At 42.5% G+C, this 19,800-nt stretch overlaps 1 protein-coding gene across 1 annotated transcript in view; it reads left to right on the top strand.

The window, feature by feature from the left end:
- FAM120A (family with sequence similarity 120A) overlaps window positions 1–19,800 on the top strand; it is a 122,321-nt gene that overhangs the window by 40,396 nt on the left and 62,125 nt on the right. Inside the window, exons 4-5 of the mRNA XM_043870565.1 lie at window positions 10,443–10,571; window positions 11,325–11,421. Coding sequence (XP_043726500.1) covers window positions 10,443–10,571; window positions 11,325–11,421 — 226 coding nt within the window. The remainder of the gene's footprint in view (window positions 1–10,442; window positions 10,572–11,324; window positions 11,422–19,800) is intronic.

Below are 19,800 nucleotides of genomic sequence, written 5' to 3'. Positions count from 1 at the left end.
CAGCTGTATACCAGGGCACTCTAGCAGGTCACCTCAGGAATGTTTTGTTTTAAAGTTATCTAGAATTTTACTAAAAGTTATCTCTGTATGTTTTACATCTTACTGTCTGCCACCAAAAGTCACTGAGTAATCCTTTTTACAAGTGTCTTTAGGGACAGGATGTGGCGGTTGACCCTGGGGAGAAGGGAGTCTGGTTCTGGGAAAGTAGCCTGTCAGGGTCCCCAGGGATGTGGAGGTGGACAGAAGAGCCGTCTGTGTCTCATTGTGCAGGCCACACAACCCCAGCATTCTCAAAGTCATGGCAGATGGCACGGCTTGCAGTGGGCCCTCAGAATGAAGGACTTCATCTCCTCTCTCTTGGCTTCCCAGAATGGGCTCCATGGGTAGCACCTGCACCTGCTGACCAGTGTCCAGCCAACCAGTGATTTTCATCTCCACTCCACATGGCCCCTCTCTGGGTTTCACACCATGGAGCCAGCTTCAGAGAGAAGAGCAGCATGATTTCAGGCCTTTTGAAGTTTTACGGTATATCTAACATACTGTGCAACTTTACTAGAGTGAGATTGGTGATCAGACTTTCTGGAATCTTTTTTGAAAGAAAGTTGACTGTAACTTGTGCATGAATAGAAAGATGGGCTTCATTTATTTTAAAGAGTTCTACCTTTTAAGGATCGCAAGAGGTGGCAGCGTGTGGGCACTGTAGAACATCCTAAAGAAGGAATTCCTGCTTGTATGTTAGTGTTAATTGAAGTTAACTCATACCTTTTTTCCCCCTCAAAAAGTTGTTGTATCATAAGAGCTAAAAAGTACTTCCTAAAACCCAAGGACTTTGGGGGCTCTAGAGAAAATATTGTTAGGGACCTAGAAGCTTGAAAAACTCAACCATTATGCAGTGTGGAAATGGGAGCTATTTATAATTTCACTCTTGGAAGAGAACCACTTTTAACAGATTGATATTTGTACTCCAAAATTGTTTTAAAATGTACACCCTACTAATATTATTATTACAATGTCATGCATTCAGTGAGCTGCACATTATTAACAGTCTATGGTATTTCAGTGCACAGATTCATGGTGCTGGGATGTAAGCTTTTAGGTCGTGGAAACTTAGGTAAGAAGTTTTATTCTTTGCTTATTTAAAATTTATATAAGGAATCCTTAGATGGAAAATATGAGACTGAACTCAAAAGATCTTTGCTTATTTGTATCTTATCTGAACTTCTTTCCCTGTTCCCAGTTGCTTTTAGAGTAAAGATGGAAAGCTTGGTGTTCGAGGGAATCTCCTGGGATCACTGCGACTCAATAGCTTTTCTGTCTTTGGACAGAAGTCACTTTGCTGGGAAAGAGGGACAGAGTCATGGGAGGAGTCTGTGTTTCCTAGTTGTTGCAGGGTTACTTTTAGCTTAGCTCCTTTCTGTAGGGACTGTGCCTGCCCGCAGAACTCTTCCTGAGTGAGCCAAAATGCATAACCTGGTCAGGAAGAGAGATTCATGGTTCAAAAGCCGTCTGAAAGATACAGTGTTTGTAGTGACTGACTTCTCATGCCTGTGGTGGTGAGTGGTAGGGTAAGTTAAACAAAAGGAAGCTTACTGGAGTACTTTTGGTTTTTCTGTTTGTTCTCATGACCTGGAATCTTCTAGTCTTATGTTTATTTAACTAAGTGACATATCCTCAGTTTTTAAAATGTGTGCAGACAGTTTCAAGTGTGTTTTCTCCCCTCTGGGTCCAGAACCTCAGCATTGTTCCTAAATAGGTCGTCTCCATCTCTCTAACAGAATAGATCACTTCTGCTGAAAATGTGACTTGCTTGGCAGCTTCCTCACCCTGTGTCTTGGGTGCATGCAGCTATACCCCTCACCTTGCCAGTGGTCTCTGCCCTGGGCACTTCTAGGCAACTCAACCAGAGATGTCACTTTTCTTGATCCCAATCTGGGGCCAGGAAGATGTGACAAAACTGGGATTTGCTGGCAGTTTACTTCCAAACTGCCATTCCTGATTAGAATGTGTTTAAAATTTTCTTTTTATAACAGTTTTATTGAGATACAATCACATGGCATAAAATTTACCCCTTTAAAATACAGTTCAGGGCTTCCGAGGTGGCTCAGTGGTAAAGAATCCACCTGCCAGTGCAGGAGATGCAAGAGACATGGGTTCAATCCCTGGGGTGGGAAGATCCCCTGGAGAAGCAAATAGCAATTCACTCCAGTATTCTTGCCTGAAAAATTCCATCAATAGAGGACCTTAGTGGGCTACAGTCCATGAGGTTGCAAAAAGTCGGGCACAACTGAGTTAGCATGTATGCAAAATGTATAATTCAACGGTTTTTAGCTTTCACAAAGTTTATGCATCTATCATCACTGTCTGGTTTTAAAGTACTTTCATTCCCCCCAAAAGAAACCCAGTACCTCACCTGCTAGCAGTCACTTCCTACTTCTCTCCGTCCTCTACCCCTTGACAACCACTAGTCTACTTTTTTCTCTATGGATTTGCCTCTTCTGGACATTTCATATAAGTGGAATTATATGACCTCTTGTGTCTGGCTTCTTTCATTGAGCATTTTTTTCCCCCCAAGGTTGAGTCACATTGTCGCATGTATCAGTACTTCATTTTTATTAATGGCCAAATAACAGTCTGTTGTGTGGGTATACCTACCACGTTCAGTCTGTTCATCAGTCAGTGGACATTCAGATTGTTAGCCACAGTTTGGCTACTGTAATGCTGCTGTGAATATTCAGGTACAAGTGTTTGTATAGACATGTTTTCATTTCTCTCAGGCGTATGCCTTGGACCGGAATTGTTGGTCATCTAGTAATTCTGTGCTTAACTTTTTGAGGTACCGTTTTCCACAGCAGCTACACTGTTCACACTTACCAGCGATGTGTGAGGATTCTGACTTCTCCATGTCCTCACCAACACTTGTCTGTTTTATTTCTAATTGTCACAGTGGATGTGTCATAGTGGATGTGATATGGTTTTGATTTGCATTTCTCTGATGACTAATGATGTTGAACACCCTTCCTTTGCTCACTGGTCATTTGTATACCTTCTTTGGATAAATATCTATTCATATCTTTTGTCCATTGAAAAATTTTTTTTATTGGGTATATGAGTTTGTTTTTTTTTTAAATATATTCTGGAATGTAAGTCCTTATCAGATACATAATTTGCAAACACTTTCTCGCTTTTTGTGGGTTGTCTTTTCACTTTCATGATGGTGTCCTTTGATAACTCTTTAGAGACTCAGGCACGGTCATGTACTAGAGTTTACCCACAGATAACTTGGCTGCATATTCTTTCTTTGTCTCCAGTGGTGTCTACTATACTGCAGCCTTCTACGCCGAGTCATACACTGGGTCTTCTCCCAGAAGAGTTCTGATTCCTATCTTACACTTAATATCCTTTTGTCTCTGTTGCTTCTATCTTTAGTATTCTCACAAGCTGATACTTCATTCTTTCACCCACCCTGGGGCTGTCTGCCCATTTACTCACTGTTTCTTTCTTCCCTAGCTGGCCTGGACCTCTTGATGGGTCATCTTGAACCAAGTGTATCAGCGTCACCCTTCTGTTGCTCCTTCTTCCATCTCACCCATCCAGCAGACTTCTCCACCCTAGATAGGTACTATCTAGAGAAGATCTTGAGAACCACACAGCTGATGGATGCCACTGCAAATTTATGATCTAAGTTAAAGAAGGATCTAAATAAATGAGGAAATGTATGTGTTTATGTTTCAAAAGACTGTTGTTATATAGATTTACTACATCCTCATCAAAATCCACCCTGTAGAAGGGAACAGCTACCCACTCCAGTATTCTGGCTTGGAGAATTCCGTGGGCTCTATAGTCCATGGGGTTGCAAAGAGTCAGACACGACTGAATGACTTTCACTTCACTTTCACATCAAAATCCAAGCAAGCTTTGTTTTAAAGTGGAAATGGAAAAGCTGGTTTTAAAATTCATGTGGAACTGCAAAACACCTAGAATAGCAACAAAGATGTTGAAAAGAAAGAACAAATTTGAAGGACTTAGTGTTACCTAATTTCAGTATGACTTTAAAGCTGTAATAACCAACTCAGTGTAGTACTGACATCAGGGTGTTGAATAGATCAATGGAACAGAGCAAGTTCAGAAATAAACCTGTATATACATGGACTTCACCGGAAGTCCATAAGTAACTAAATGGGGAAGGGTTAGTCTTTATAATAGCTGGATAGTCATATGCAAAAATTAAAAATATAAAAATTATTCTAGGAGAAAGTAGAAGATCTTTATGACCTGGAGTTAGAGATTTCTTAGTTAAAAGAATGAAAAGCAAGCAACAACAGTGAGAGAAGCTATTTGCACAATATAATTCTTACCAGAGGACTTGTATTCAGAATATATAAAGAACAACACAATGATAAGATACACAACCCAACAACAAAGAAAAAGACGGGCAAAATTTTGAACAGACATTTTACAGAATATTCAATAAGCACACAAGGAGATGCTTCATGCCATTAGGTGATGCAGATTAAAACCACCATGAGCTGCGCTACTAACCACTAGAATGGGCGAAATTAAGGAGACAGATGATGAGAAGTGTCAGTGCATGTCAGCACCTGCAGCTCTGCGATGTGGCTGTTGGGAAGCAGAATCCAGAATGGTCACTTTGAAAACAATCTGACAAAGTTTCTCACAAAGTTAAACATACACCTGTCATATAACCCAGCAATCCCACTACTAGACATTTACTCATGAAGAATGAAATCCTCTGTTCATGCAAATGATTCAGTCTGAGTCTCCGGGCAACTTGATCTATTAGTCTCAAAGACACTAGGCGGTAGTCAGCTAGTGAATGGATGAATAGATTGTGGCATAGTCTTAAAATGAAATGCTGATAGCAGAGAAAGGACCAACTAGTTTCTTGCAGTATGTATGAATCTTAAAGCATTATCTTAAGTGAAGAGTCAAAAACAAAGGAAATAATTGGTTTTATGTAAAATCCTAGAAAAGGCAAAAGTATAGTGCTAGAAAGCAGGTTAGTGGTTGCCTAGGGCTATGATGGGAAGGGGAACAGGAAACTGTTTGAGGTGATGGAAAAATTGTATTTCGTAATTGTGGTAGCTTCTCTAATTGGAGAAGGAAATGGCAACCCATTGCAGTACTCTTGCCGGGATAATCCCACGAACACAGGGGGCCTGGCAGGCTACAGTCCATGGGGTCACAAAGAGCCGAACATGATTGAGTGACTGAGCATGCATTACACTAACGTATGCATTTGTCAGAGCTCAGTGAATTATCTGCCTAAAATTGGTGAATTTTACTGTAAGTAAAATATCTCAGTAAAACTGATATTTAAAATTACGGTCTCCAACTTCAATCAAGCTATCAATATCAACAGTTAATCTTTTTATTCTCCTTAATATTTATCTTAAACATTGATCATGTTTACAGAGAGGTCTTTTGTCTAAGGACGATGAGAGTCCTTAGCTTTTTGTTGCCCCGTTTGCCTTCTTCTTCATCCAGGCTCACTTTACTTCCCTTTTCCAGCCTGAGACTGGACTATCCTGACATTGTTGAGCCCGTGTCACTGAATGCATCTGGGGAGCCCTTCCTTGCCTCATCCGGTCACCTCCTTGCTCCTATGTAGACACTGCCTCTTTGGGTCCTTGATCCTCAGTTTGTAAATGAGATCTAGTCTCCCATGTTCTCCTAACTCTCTTTTCTCATCCTCGAATCTTCCAAGGGCAGTCTTCCACAGTGTCCCCAACAGCTTAACCCACCCTCACTGCCCGCTGTGCCCCTCCCCACCTATTTCTAGCAGACACAGGTGGGTCTTTGTCCAAGGCTGTGGATTTGACAAATGATTTGTCAAATGATTTTCAACCTGTTTGGAGCATTTGACAGTGTCAGTTCTCCTGTTCTCTTCACCCCTCTGGGAAATTCCTGCCTTGATTCCAAGACCCCAACTTCATTCTGTATTCCTTATTTCTGCATCCTTTCCTTAACTCTCCTGTGAGCTGGCTTCCCTTGATTGCATGTGCATTCCCTAGGGTCCATCTGTACCTTGCTGTGATCCTCACACTTTCTTTCTGGCATGTCTCATTTGCCTTTAAGGCTATAAGTACCATCTCTGTGTTGATGATTCTCCAGTGTACTTCTTCCACTGAGACCCCTTCCTTGAACTGCAGGGTGTATCCTACTAAGTCATTTCCACTTGGGCATTCCACCTGTGCACCAAATTTGATGTTTCTAAAAATGTCATCACCCTGCCTAAATGGTTTTGTCTTCCTGTGTTATGTTTCTCAGCTAGTGATACCACTGTCCCTGTCGTCATCTGGTTAGAAATTGGGAGTTATATTTGATTCTTCCTCTCGCTGGGTCTAACTCATCTGCCCTTTTGCAACTTGCTCATCCTAGCCTTCTCTGCCACCTGTGTTGTTGTTGCTTGAGTTTGAGCAGGAGCTGCTAATGTTCCCTCCTTTGTTCCTTTGCCTTCATGCCCATCCTCCACATGTCTGACACCAGGCCTGATCTCATACCTCCCCTGTTGACAGTCTTTCTGTAGCTCCTTTCATCAACAACAGGAGTTTGGATTTCATAGATCTCTTGGGGGAGGGGGAAGTTGGGAGGGCTACTGTTGTGTTGCCAACTTCTAATTTTTCTAAATAAGGATGTTAGAAGAATAAGGAGCTCGCTATCGACCATCATTTTACAGAAAAGGACATTTAATGCTAAGAGAGGCATAATTTAGAAGACAACTAGGCCAGAGTGTGGTGGTCAAGTGTGCGGTCTTGCGGTCGGGTAGAGGCCCAGCTACTCACCTTGTTGACTCCTATGGGTGCCGTAATGAGCTTCTGTCAAATGGGAAGTACATTGAAGAGTGTACCTCACAGCATTGTTCTGTGGATTAAATGAAGCGATGCGTGCCAAGAGCAGTGTGTGGCATACAGTCTAGAGGAACTCAGTCATAGTACCCTGCAGCCCCAGCTGGATGCAGACACTTCTGCAGGAGGGAGCCCGAGCCTGCCCGCCTTTCCATCAGAGCCTCCGGGGACCCTTGCTCACAACATGTGATGGAACTTTTCTTTGTTTACAGTTAACACTTTAAATTCAAATCTGTTGAAGTCTTCGGTATGTCTGCGTAACAGTTTCCATGTGCAGGGCTCTCGTTTAGCATTGTGTGTGATTAATTCCATTTTAACATCCTTTTCAAGCTTGATGGCGCTAATGGTAAAGAACCTGCCTGCCAATGCAGGACACGAAAGAGATGTGGGTTCAATCCTTTGGTCAGGATGATCCTGTAGAGGAGGGCATGTCATCCACTCCAGTGTCCTTGCCTGGAGAAGCCCATGGACAGAGAAGCCTGGTGGGCTATGGTCCATAGGATCACAGAGTTGGACATGACTGAAGCGACCTAGCATGCATGCATGTACAAGAGATTGATTCATGTCACAACTTTTTAAGAATCTCAAGGCATAGCCACTGGTAGTTACCTATGATTATAGTGTTTAAATGTTTTCCTTACTCTTGACTCTTCTAGAAACTACTAGGCTTCAGGGTGTGTTCAGTAATGCAATGGTTAGAGGGCTTATTACAACAAACTGCCTTAGCCCCCTCACATAACTCTTTTCATTGGTCTGGGGGCACTAAGGCTGCACTCAGTTGGATCTCAGGGCTATGCTTTAAGAATCACAAAGGATGCAGAAACCTTTCTTCCTCCTCAGCTGGGCCATGATTTTCCTCCAGGCTGTCCTCTGAGGTCTCTTTTGGAGTTTGGTCAGCATTTTTTTCTCCAATAAGAGTGTGAGCTTCTTGAAGTCAAGTACTGGGGAACTGCCCCATATTCTTGTTTCTAGAATAATGCCTTACTCACAAGTGAACGTTGATCAAATCAGGTTTCTAGTTTTCTTCCTGAAAATTGCCAAAATTTGGCCAAATTGCCAAAATCATTTCCATGTTGCTGTTTTCCAAATGGCAGTGAAGTGGGTCAGGTTCTTCTGCTTCAGCAATGATATTATGTGCAACTTGTGTTCATACTGAGTTTCATTTAAGAAGCAGTTAAGAGATAGTTTGGGAGCAGTAGCACCAACAGTCTCAGAGGAAGATGTGGCTGCTCACCCTGAGCTAGATTTGGAAGGCTGGATTGGGAATGAAGCTGGGGGAACGAGGAGGGGGTGAGGTGTGAGGGAAGAGTCTGGGCCATGGGAAATTATAAAGGATATAGTTGACGGTGGTGTTAAATTAGCCGCTCAGAAGGATTCAAGGGCCCTCTAATGACAGGATCTGTTCACTTCAAGGATTATATAGCCTTAGTGTTGTAGAAGGTAGGAGTAGAGAAGACAAGGAGATCCATAGGAGCAAAAGCGACAGACTGTCCTTTTCATTTGAGGTGGGATGGGGCAGTGTGTGGCTGCCCAGTCTGTTGTTCATCCCCTGGGAGAGGCTGCCTGCACCACCCCATTAGCTCTCACCTCCTGGAGAAAAGCCCTTTTCATATTGTGGACATTTTTATTTCTAATAAACTCTTGTTCTCACTATGTTAGTTGTCATTTGTTCTCTATATAAACTCTTTCTGCAATGGCTGGCTTTTCCAGTACTCTGCAGCATAATGAGGTCACCATAGACTTTGAGACAGCCAAGGGGTGTTCTGAGGCCAGCTAGCCTCGAACTGTAGTCAGAGACAGAAGGTTGAGGCCCAGAGAAGGGGGTGTCCAGGGGCCTCAAGTCTGGTGGCCACGCAGGCTGTTCCCTCCCCTGTAGTGTGTGCTCACTGAGAGTGAAGTGTTGATGGTAGGAGGGCTCAGGGTTTCTCTTCTGGCTTGTCACTCCTGGGGCCGCCAGCAGCTGGCCCTCCTCCCTGCCCTGCTGTGGGACTGTTAAACACCCCAAAAGACAGAGAGTGGACAAAACTTCCATTTCTCCCAGACTGACTGGAATGTGCTATTCCAGGGACCTCTTCACCGTGGAGCATGTATATGTCAATAGTTTTTCATTCTATAGAGGGGGAATTGGGTTTCTAGGAATGTGCTTGTGGTCTGCAGCCATGGACATCTTACTAGTTCCCTGGAGTTCATTATGATGGGATTGACCTTTATCAAACACTGACCAGAACAAGGAGACAAACCCTCTAGGAGACAGAGCAGCTAACGTTTTTCAAACATGGAAAACATTGTTTTAAAAAAAAGATTGCTTTTCCAAAATGAAATTGAATATACTCTTGTGTGTTTGAAAATTTGTGTGATACTGTAATAGTGTAAGTATCTTATTTTTCCAGAGGTTCTTCCATTCTGTTTATGTTGAGTTTCTCTGATTTTCTTCTTTTGTTTTTTCTTTCATTTTTTCCTCTATTATTTATGTTTGGTGTCTTAAAACATCACAAAGTTAATAATCTTACAGTTACAGAGATCACAACCAAAGTGGGTCTCACTGGGCTAAAAGCAAGGTGTGAGAGGGCCACGTTTCTTCTGGAGGCTCCAGGGAGAGTGCCTCCTGCCTTTTTAGCTTCTGTAGGTGCTGTGTTCTGTGGCTTACGGCCCTTCTTCCATCATCAAAGCCGTCAGTGGCCAATAGGGTCCTGCGCTCCCTCATGTATGAAACCTGCTCCTCTGCCTTCCTTTTACATTAGAGGATCTGTGATGACACTGGACCCATCGGCATCATCCAGGGTAGCAGCCCGGCCTGAGGTTAGCAGTCTGCCCACCTCTTCCCTCCTGCTGTGTGACGTACCACATTTATAGGTGTGGCGGGCCGGAGTGCACAGCTCTGAAACCACAGCATTGGCCTTTAGAAGTTTTTGCCATCTTATTTATCTTGATGATCTTTGTGACTAAACAGGACATAAAACATCATTTTATATAATCATTAAATTAAAAATTTTATAAACCAGGTTCGTATGTGATTCATCTTTGTTTCAAAGAATATGGGCATACCTTAATTTTGCTAAATCAAGGTATCTTTCTTTCTTCATTTTTTTTTTTTTTTTAGTTTTTGTGAAAAAGTCCAAAAGAAACCTTTTTTAAAAAAAATTTCCTTACTTACCATTTCCTGGTGTCAAGTGTAAAATATTCCTACACTTTATTCCGTGTGTCTTTCACCAGATGTGCCCCTCAGCACTCAGGGATACTGTTTTCCATCCATTCCGAGCTGACCTTGGCTCTTTTAGTGGACTCCGGAGCTTGGGGCTGCATAGCCTTCTGCTGTGCTCACATGAGCAGGTTGCAGACATCTCTGAAGTGATGGAAGGCTGTCAGATGCTTTTTAACATAGTCAGGTTGAAGCCGCTGAGTTGTATTTCAAAAATTGAAAGGGAGATCCAGGGCTTAACCCTTAGACTTTCAAAGTCTTAGGGACAAGAACTTACAAATTGATAATAAGCAGGCCCTTCTAAGGATAGCATTACCTGTAGTTTCTGGGCCCTGTGTTTGGAATTAGTGTATTGACACGTGTGCTTGTTTTCTTAGGTCCGGGCCCACCAGCTGGTCTTGCCACCGTGCGATGTGGTGATCAAGGCTGTGGCTGACTATGTCCGCAACATCCAGGATACCTCGGACTTGGATGCCATAGCTAAAGATGTTTTCCAGCATTCTCAGGTAGAAATGCAAGCTCTTGGGTAGTGCTTCGTGCTCTGGTGTGTGCTGAATTTGGAAGGGTCTTGAGAGGCACACACCAGCCATGCCCAGGAGTGCTTCCAGCTGTCAGGCCTTGGTGGCCAGCCAGGAGGGCTGGCCCCTCACCTAGCTTCTTCTCTAGCCTCTCCTCTGGCCTGCACAGAGGCAGACAAATAGTAAGGCCTCTGCTGCTCCTAGATCCTCCATCATAATTCAGTGGGATTTCTACTAAGACAGATGGATCAAATGGGCAGACAGAATTGTGGATCTGATTTGTCCATCCCTCCAGTTGATGGTTAGGGATTTCTTCTTCCTTTTTTGAAAAGTAAGAAATTCAAGGGAGGTTGGACTTTAATAGAAGCGATGAAGTTTGTGTGACTTCCTGTTTGGTCTCTGAAGAGCTAAAATTGTACCTCCACTTTGCTAGAGATGGCAAGTAAAACCTTTGCAGGTAGCGTCAGAGACCTTGCCAAGGAAAAGTTGGAGGACTGCATCCCAGAACTCAGGTCTCCTGACTGCCATGTCAGACTCTGATAAGTACAGTGTTCTAAGAGAATTAATGTTTGATTTGTTTCTTTAATGATAATCTGTTGATTTTCCTTAAAGGTTTTAATGTTTATTCTAAACTCTCCTCTAGCTTTAAAGGCTACAGACTTATACATGTGTTGAATTATATTAATATACACATGACCAGTGGCATACTAATTTACAAAGGTTTTCCTGCATTTGTTTCAGTCTAGAACAGATGACAAAGTTATTCGATTTAAGAGAGCAATTGGCTATTATTCAGCGACTAGCAAGCCTATGGCATTTCACCCACCACATTACCTAGGTAAGTAATTCGAGGCCTCTGTGATGCTAACCATGCAGTAATCAAAGAGTTTTAAATATTCAGCCAATAATCTTGTGAGTTTATTGTTTTGAAATAAGATTTCTATCATTATACAAATAAGTACTAGCAGAACTTCCTGGGCAGACTCAGTAGTAATTCCTGGAAGTGTTGAAAAGCAAGAGAAAACTTTTGAGACTTAAGAGATTGGAAGAGAAAAGGAGGCAGCCATAAGGACCAAGGCTAGCAGTAATGGTGATGCGTAAATCTGTGTCTGTGAGGTGTGGTCTTATAGAGTGCACCAGGGACACACAAGACCCACCCCATCTTTAGGTGCCTTCAGTGCAGTGGATTGATGTCTCCTCTTTGTTGCCTTTTTGGGCAAAAGATCAGATTTCTCTCAGAGAGTTGAAATTGGGGAATTAAAAACAATTGTAAACTGCCTGAAGGCTGCTTGATAGTAAATATCGCATGGGAGGTTGTAAAGCACTAACCCTAAGTACCAACCTCCTTCCTAAGTCGGATTGCGTTTTTTAGGTTCCAGATCAGTAAAGCTATGAGAAATCATCCTGCCAGCTGTTGCTGCAGTTGTGCTTATTTTATATCATTTTATATCAATGAGACTTTTAACTGATTTCATATTAACCCTGTGGTTGAAAATGTTCCTGACCGTGCCCTTTGCATGATAGTATGCACTCACCCATTTAAGCAGTGTGACTGTGCTGTGTATGTGGTTGGTGGGGGCGGGGGGGACGACACAGATACAGGTAAGTGCTGGCTTTTGATGGCAGTCTCCGTGCGTGGGTAACAACAAGTGCATATGGATTGTGACTGTGGACAAGTGAATATGCTGTGTGATCAAGGAGGGTACAGGCCATTTCATCTGATGACCCAGTTCCCCATCATGGGATACCCGCCCCTCTGTCCCCAGCAGTCTCTTTCTTCCCAGTAGTCAGAGTAGTGTGTGAAAATGTCAGTCAGCCCATCCCGTTCCTCCCATGCCGATAACGCGCTACCAGCTGCATGCCTGCTTCCTGCCCCACATCACGCTCCTTCTCTTGCTGGCTTCTGCCCCTCACGCTCCAGGCCCCGCCTTCTTTCTTGGGTGAAATGTACCACACTGGCTCCTGCTGTGGGGTCTCGGCACTGGCTGTGGACCTGGAGCTCTCTCCCTGACTTCCTGGGCCCGGGGCATTCCCATTTCTGTTGTCCAGGCTTCACTGTCACCTTTCTTGGCTCCACTAGGCCATCCTGTCAAGTGATTCTCTGCACATCTCCTCAGACATGCCCTCCGAACCCCTAAGAATGTCAGGGGTCCAGGGATGGACAACCCCAGGATCTCAGCTGCCACCTTCATCCTTTATAAGAGGGGAAATACTTGCCCAAATGGCTTAATCCATGAAGAGCTGCTGAATCAGGAAAGTGAAATGATTAGATGTAACTTAAGGTTACTCTTGGAAAGGCGGACAGGGAGTGCTGGGTGGGGGAACTCAATACCATGTGTCGCTTCAGTGAAGGTGAGATGTAACAGGGGCAGGTTGTGGTGGCTGTGTTTTACTGCTGGCACGGGAATAGATGCTGTTGAGACAGGTGAGTGGCCGGGGTACTGATGCCAGGTTGTGGACATCTCTTTTCCATTGCCTCCTGGCTTCGTTTTTCCTGTTTTATTATTAAAATGGGATACTTATGTTAATATTTAAAAGGGAAATATAGGTAAAGTGCTTTAATGAATGCTTGTTACAAGCAGATACTGTCATTTTTATTCTTGTAGGAAGGATGTCTGGCAAAAGCTCTGAAAAGCTCTGAATGTTGAATGATCAGATAGCCTGAAAGAAGTTAACACAAAGACGTACTTGGTGCCTCATATATCTGTAGTGAAGTTTTAGTCCTCATATGACAGTTGTACTTTAAACATTCATTATAATATACTTGGGACCGGGCTTCCCAGGTGGCTCATTTTGGTAAAGAATCTGCCTCCAGTGCAAGAGATATAGGAAACTCAGATTTGACCCTGGGTTGGAAATATCCCCTGGAGGAGGAAATGACAACCCACTCCAGTATTCTTGCCTGGAGAATCCAACGGACAGAAGAGGCTGGTGGGCTACAATCCATGGGGTTATGCAGAATTGGATACAACTGAAGTGACCGAGCATGCACGTGTAGTTGGGACTAGAGCATTTATTAGAGAAGGAGAATAGGTGGGAGAAGGAGAGAGACAGGATAGATTGACTTACCATTTGGCATTTACCTGAGCTGATACAGTTCGAAAGATGTTCTGAAGAGGAAGATGAGTTTTAAATTAGGTTTAAATTTGAGCTGCTTAAAGATATTTGCTGTTCTATAAAGTGCTTTCTTGTTCTTATTAAATCATCAAAGAACATTATGGGGTAAGTATTTTATAAAAGAAGTTAATACTCTTAAAATTCTCTTTCACTTTCACTCAGTGGTTTATGAAGAACAGTGGTGTAATTGGTAAAGAACTGGGGATATTTAGAGTGATGTTCTCAAGCAGGTTAATGTAGGTGATAACCACCTACAACATCGTTCTATAAAGCGTTTCCTTTTGCTTCTGACTATTGCAGTAATCTTAATTGTTCAGCAAGGGACTTAAGAAAGCACAGGCACAGACAGTTTGGGGCAGTGTGGAGTTCAGTGTGTGACCATATACTGACCTTGAGAGAGGGTGAGGCAAGATTGGGAAGGAAGGTTTATTTCAAGCAGAACCAGCAGAATCAGATAAATGTAAAAATCACTCCTATTTTTTTTTTTTTTCTGGTAAGTATAAAGAAACAAAAGTATCTGGAAACAGTGCTCACTGATTTTTGTCTACATGTGCTGCTGCTGCTGCTGTTTAGTCACCGACTCTTTGCAACCCCATGGTCTGTAGCACGCCAGGCCTCCCTGTTCTTCACCATCTCCTGAAGTTTGCCTAAGTTCATGTTCATTGCATCAGTAATGCCATCTAGCTGTCTCATCCTCTGATGCCTTCTCTTCCTTCTGCCCTCAGTCTTTCCCAGCATCAGGAACTTTTCCAGTGAGTCGGCTGTTTGTACCAGGTGGCCCGAATCCTAGAGCTTCAGCTTCAGCATCAGTCCTTCGAATGAGTTTTCAGGGTTGATTTCCCTTAAGATTGAGTGGTTTGATCTCTTTGCTGTCCAGGAGACTCTCAAGAGTCTTCTCCAGGACCACAGTTTGAAGGCATCAATTCTTTGGTGCTCTTCCTTCTTTATGGTCCAGCTCTCACAATCATACATGACCACTGGAAAGACCATAACTTTGATTGTATGGAACTGTGTCGGCAAAGTGATGTCCTTGCTTTCAACACACTGTCTAGGTTTGTCATAGCTTTCCTGCCAAGAAGCGGTCGTCTTCGGTTTCATGGCTGCAGTCACCATCTGTAGTGATTTTAGAGCCCACCAAAAGGAAATCTGTCACTACTTTGACCTTTTACCCTTCTATTTGCCATGAAGTAATGGGGCCGGGATCTTAGTTTTTTAAATATTTAGTTTTAAGCCGGCTTTTTCACTCTCCTCCTCCTTCTTCACAAGAGAGTCTTTAGTTCTATTTCGCTTTCTGTCATTAGAGTGGTGTCATCCGCATATCTGAGGTTGTTGGTGTTTCTCCTGCCTATCTTGATTCCAGCTTGTAACTCGTACAAGCCCGGCATTTCTCATGATGTGCTCAGCGTATAGGTTAAATAAGCAGAGTGACAGCAGACAGCCCTGTCGTACTCCTTTCTCAATCATGAACCAATCAGTTTGTTCCGTACAGAATTTTAACTTGCTTCTTGACCCACATACAGGTTTCTCAGGAGACAGGTAAGATGGTCTGGTATTCCCATCTCTTTAAGAGTTTTCCACAGTTTGTTATGATCTGCACAGTCAAAGGCTTTAGGTAGATGCTTTTCTGATGATCCCTTGCTTTTTCTGTGATACAGCGGATGTTGACAATTTGATCTCTGGTTCCTCTGTCTTTTTTAAACCCCGCTTGGACATCTGAAAGTTCATTGTTCGTGTAATGCTAAAGCCTAGCATGCAAGATTTTAAGCATGACCTCACTATCATGAGACTTCCCTAGTGGCTTAGCTGGTAAAGAATCCACCTGCAATGCGGGAGACCTGGGTTGGAAAGATCCCCTGGAGAAGGGAAAGGCTACTCACTCCAGAATTTCATGAACTGTGTAGTTCATGGGGTTGCAAAGAGTCGACCAGGACTGAGTGACTTTCCTTTTCACTTTACTAGCATGGGAGATGAGTGCAGTTGTCTGATGAACATTAGTACTACGCTTCTTGGGAATTGGGATGAGGATTGACCTTTTCCAGTCCTGTGGTCACTGCTGGATCTTCCAGATTTGCTGACATATTGAGTGCAACATGTTGATAGCATCATCCTTCAGGGTGTTGAATGGCTCTACTGGAATTCCGTCACATCCATTAGCTTTATTGACAGCAGTGCTTCCTAAGACCCACTTAACCTCACACTCCAGAATGTCTGGCTGTGGGTGACAGACCACACCATCATAGTTATTCAGTTCATTAAGATCTTTTTGTGGTACAGTTCTTCCATATATTCCTTTCATCTCTTCTTGATCTCTTCAGCATCTACTAGGTCTCTACCATTTCTGTCCTTTATTGTGCCCATCTTTGGGCGAAATGTTCTCTTGATATTTCCAGTTTTCCTGAAGAGATTTCTCATCTTTTCTCTTCTGTTATTTTCCTCTATTTTTATGCACTATTCATTGAAGAAGGCCTTCTTGTCTCTCCTTGCTATTTTTTGGGACTCTGCGTTTAGATGGATGTACCTTTCCCTTTCTCCCTTGCTTTTCACTTCTGTCTTCAGCTATTTGTAAAGCCTCCTCAGAAGGCAAAAGCCATTTTGCCTTCTTGCTTTTCTTTTTCTTTGCAGGGATCCTCTAAATGAAGAGTGATGACTGAAATGGCAATCAGAAGCCTCGAAGAGTTAGGGAAATGCTTTCTTGAGTTAGGGAAATACTTTCTTGGCATGCCACATGAGCACCTAAGACATATTTTCAACAGAAAATATTCCTAAAAGCAGTAGGTTGATCATAAGTGGTCTTTTCAAATCATAGTTCGTTATGTTATTCTACAAGAAAACACATTCAGAATTTCGAACAACCAATAGCAGAACATAACTTTCTTGTTCATAGAAGCTGTCTCTATTAATCATTTTAGAAACTGGAATATGTGTAGAGTTTTGGAAAATATCTTACAGAATCATTGTAGAAGCTCAGGAGTATGACTACTGAGAATAAAAATGGGGAGAGTTGATTTTATCCCAAGTTCTTAATCTGGCTAGAATTTTAGGTTCTACCACAGAATAGTTTTCAGAATCTTATTTGGCTTCAGGATTCTGTATTTTCAAAAGAAAAACCTTCCTGGCCAGATCCATGTGGACTGGCATTAGGAGGTGACTGCTGAGTCTTACATGCTTTTCCTTCTGAGTCTAGGTAGTTTTCTGCAGGATTGAAGACAAAAACCTCAGACCTCCATACTGGATGGTGTGGAATATATAGAAGGAAGTGAACATGCTCCCTGACCCATTGCTGGGAGGCCTCGTCTGCGTGATGTATAGTCCCTTTCTTTTTCCAGTCCATACTGTATTTATACTGAGGACTCCCAGAAATTATATATTATAGATTAAGAATATATATAATAATGGATATATATAATATCAGTCTGTGTTTATATATTTATGAATTATATCTACTAGGTAGATTTTTTAAGTAAGTTACAGGTGAGATTAATATTAATTTTTAAGCATTTACTGTATCAGAAACACTGTGTTGGGAATTGGGGATCTAGAGATGAGTATACTTTTTCCCTTTCCATCATTGCATTGAACGTCCACCATCACCAGAGAACCCTCAGTCTAAATGTAAGCACAAATAACATATGTCAAAATTGAGTTGTCAGTAGTATTTGGCTCCCTGATTGAACAAGTAGTTCTTAAACCTTAGCTGTGCTCCAGAATCATTGACAGAGTTAAAGAATAACAAAAACACAGAGATGTTAGAGGCCACCTCAAGTCCTTGCACATGGATTCTGTAGGCATGAGCCAATCCTTGTCTATTTGTGAAAAGTCATGCAAATGATACAGAGGCCCACTGCATCAGTAAAAGCATGCAGTGTGTCCTCTTGGCCTTCCTCAGTAAAAAACGGATGAGCTATCCCTGCATACCTACTAGAATAGCCACAGTCCACACACTGTCACCACCAAATGCTGGTGAGGTTGTGGGACACAGAGATCCTCACTCCGAGCTGGTAGGAGTACAATATGAAGGTAAAGCCACTCTGAAGACATGGTGGCAGTTTCTTACAAACCCGAACATACTCTTACCATAAGATCCAGTAATCCTGCTGCGTGGTATTTACCCAAAGGAGCTGAATACTGATGTTCACACAGAAACCTGCACATGAGTGTTTATAGCAGCTTTATTCATAGTTGCCAAGACATGGAAGTAACTAGGATATCCTTAACTAGGTGAATGGATAAATAAACTGCTATATCCAGACAATGGGCTATTATTATCTAGTGCTGAAAAGAGATTGGCTATTTAGCCATGAAAAGACATGGAAAAACCTTAAATATACATTGAAAGAAGCTAATCTGAAAGGCGATATACTGTTTGATTCCAACTGTGACATTCTGGGAAAGACAAAGCTATGGACACAGTAAGATAGTCAGGGGTTCCAGGGTTGGAGGGTGAGAGAGGAGTGAATAGGCAAAGCATGGAGTATTTAGAGCAGTGAAAATAATGCTTTAGTTATGTCATTGTAAATTTGTCCAAACCCACAGAATGCACACCACAAAGAGGAAATCCTAATGTGAACTATAGACTTTAGTTAATAGTAATGTATCTAAGCCAGGCTTCAACAGTGCATGAACCGTGAACTTCCAGATGGTCAAGCTGGATTTAGAAAAGGCAGAGGAACCAAAGATCAAATTGCCAACATCTGTTGGATCATGGAAAAAGCACAAGAGTTCCAGAAAAACATCTATTTCTGCTTTATTGACTATGCCAAAGCCTTTGACTGTGTGGATCACAACAAACTGGAAAATTCTTCAAGAGATGGGAATACCAGACCACCTGACCTGCCTCCTGAGAAATCTGTATGCAGGTCAGGAAGCAACAGTTAGAACTGGACATTGAACAACAGACTGGTTCCAAATAGGAAAAGGAGTACGTCAAGGCTGTGTATTGTTACCCTGCTTATTTAACTTATATGCAGAGTACATCATGAGAAATGCTGGGCTAGAAGAAGCACAAGCTGGAATCAAGATTGCCGGGAGAAATATCAGTAACCTCAGATATGCGGATGACACCACCCTTATGGCAGAAACGCAAAGAAGAACTAAGGAGCCTCTTGGTGAAAGTGAAAGAGGAGAGTGAAAAAGTTGGCTTAAAGCTCAACATTCAGAAAACTAGGATCATGGCATCTGGTCCCATCACTTCGTGGCAAATATATGGGGAAACAGAGGAAACATTGACAGACTTTATTTTCTTTGGCTCCAAAATCACTGCAGATGGTGACTACAGCCATGAGATTAAAAGACGCTTGCTCCTTGAAAGAAAAGTTATGACCAACCTAGACAGCATATTAAAAAAGCAGAGACATTACTTTGCCAACAAAGGTCAATTTTGTTAAGGCTGTGGTTTTTCCAGTAGTCATGTATGGTTGTGAGAGTTGGACTATAAAGAAAGCTGAGCGCTGAAGAATTGATGCTTTTGAACTGTGGTGTTGAAGAAGACTCTTGAGAGTCCCTTGGACTGCAAGGAGATCCAGCCAGTCCATCCTAAAGGAGATCAGTCCTGGGTATTCATTTGAAGGACTGATGTTGAAGCTGAAACTCTAATACTTTGGCTACCTCATGTGAAGAGCTGACTCATTGGAAGAGACCCTGATGCTGGGAAAGACTGAGGGCAGGAGGAGAAGGGGTCGACAGAGGATGAGATGGTTGGATGGCATCATGGAGTCAATGGACATGGGTTTGGGTGGACTCCGGGAGTTGGTGATAGACAGGGAGGCCTGGTGTGCTGTGGTTCATGGGGTCGCAAGGAGTCGGACATGACTGAGCAACTGAACTGAATGTATCAATATTGGATCATCAGTTGTAACAAATGTACCCTAGTAATGCAAGGTGTGTACTTTGCTTATGTTTTCTGTAAAGTATAACTCCTCAAAAAATAGTCTATAATAATTTTTTTAAAAAGAGTAGATTAGCTGCTTGATATGTTTACTTCCTACCAGGCACTGTGCTGAGTGTTGAACAAGGTAGTAGACAGGACAGATGTCATTGTTGTTCTTTTAGATGACTGAGATGAGGAATAATACAGGAATGTAACAAGACAGTCAAGGAATAC

The sequence above is a fragment of the Cervus elaphus genome, chromosome 16 (assembly GCF_910594005.1).
Source record: "Cervus elaphus chromosome 16, mCerEla1.1, whole genome shotgun sequence".
NCBI lineage: Eukaryota > Metazoa > Chordata > Mammalia > Artiodactyla > Cervidae > Cervus > Cervus elaphus.
This window is presented reverse-complemented; position numbering and strand designations above follow the sequence as displayed.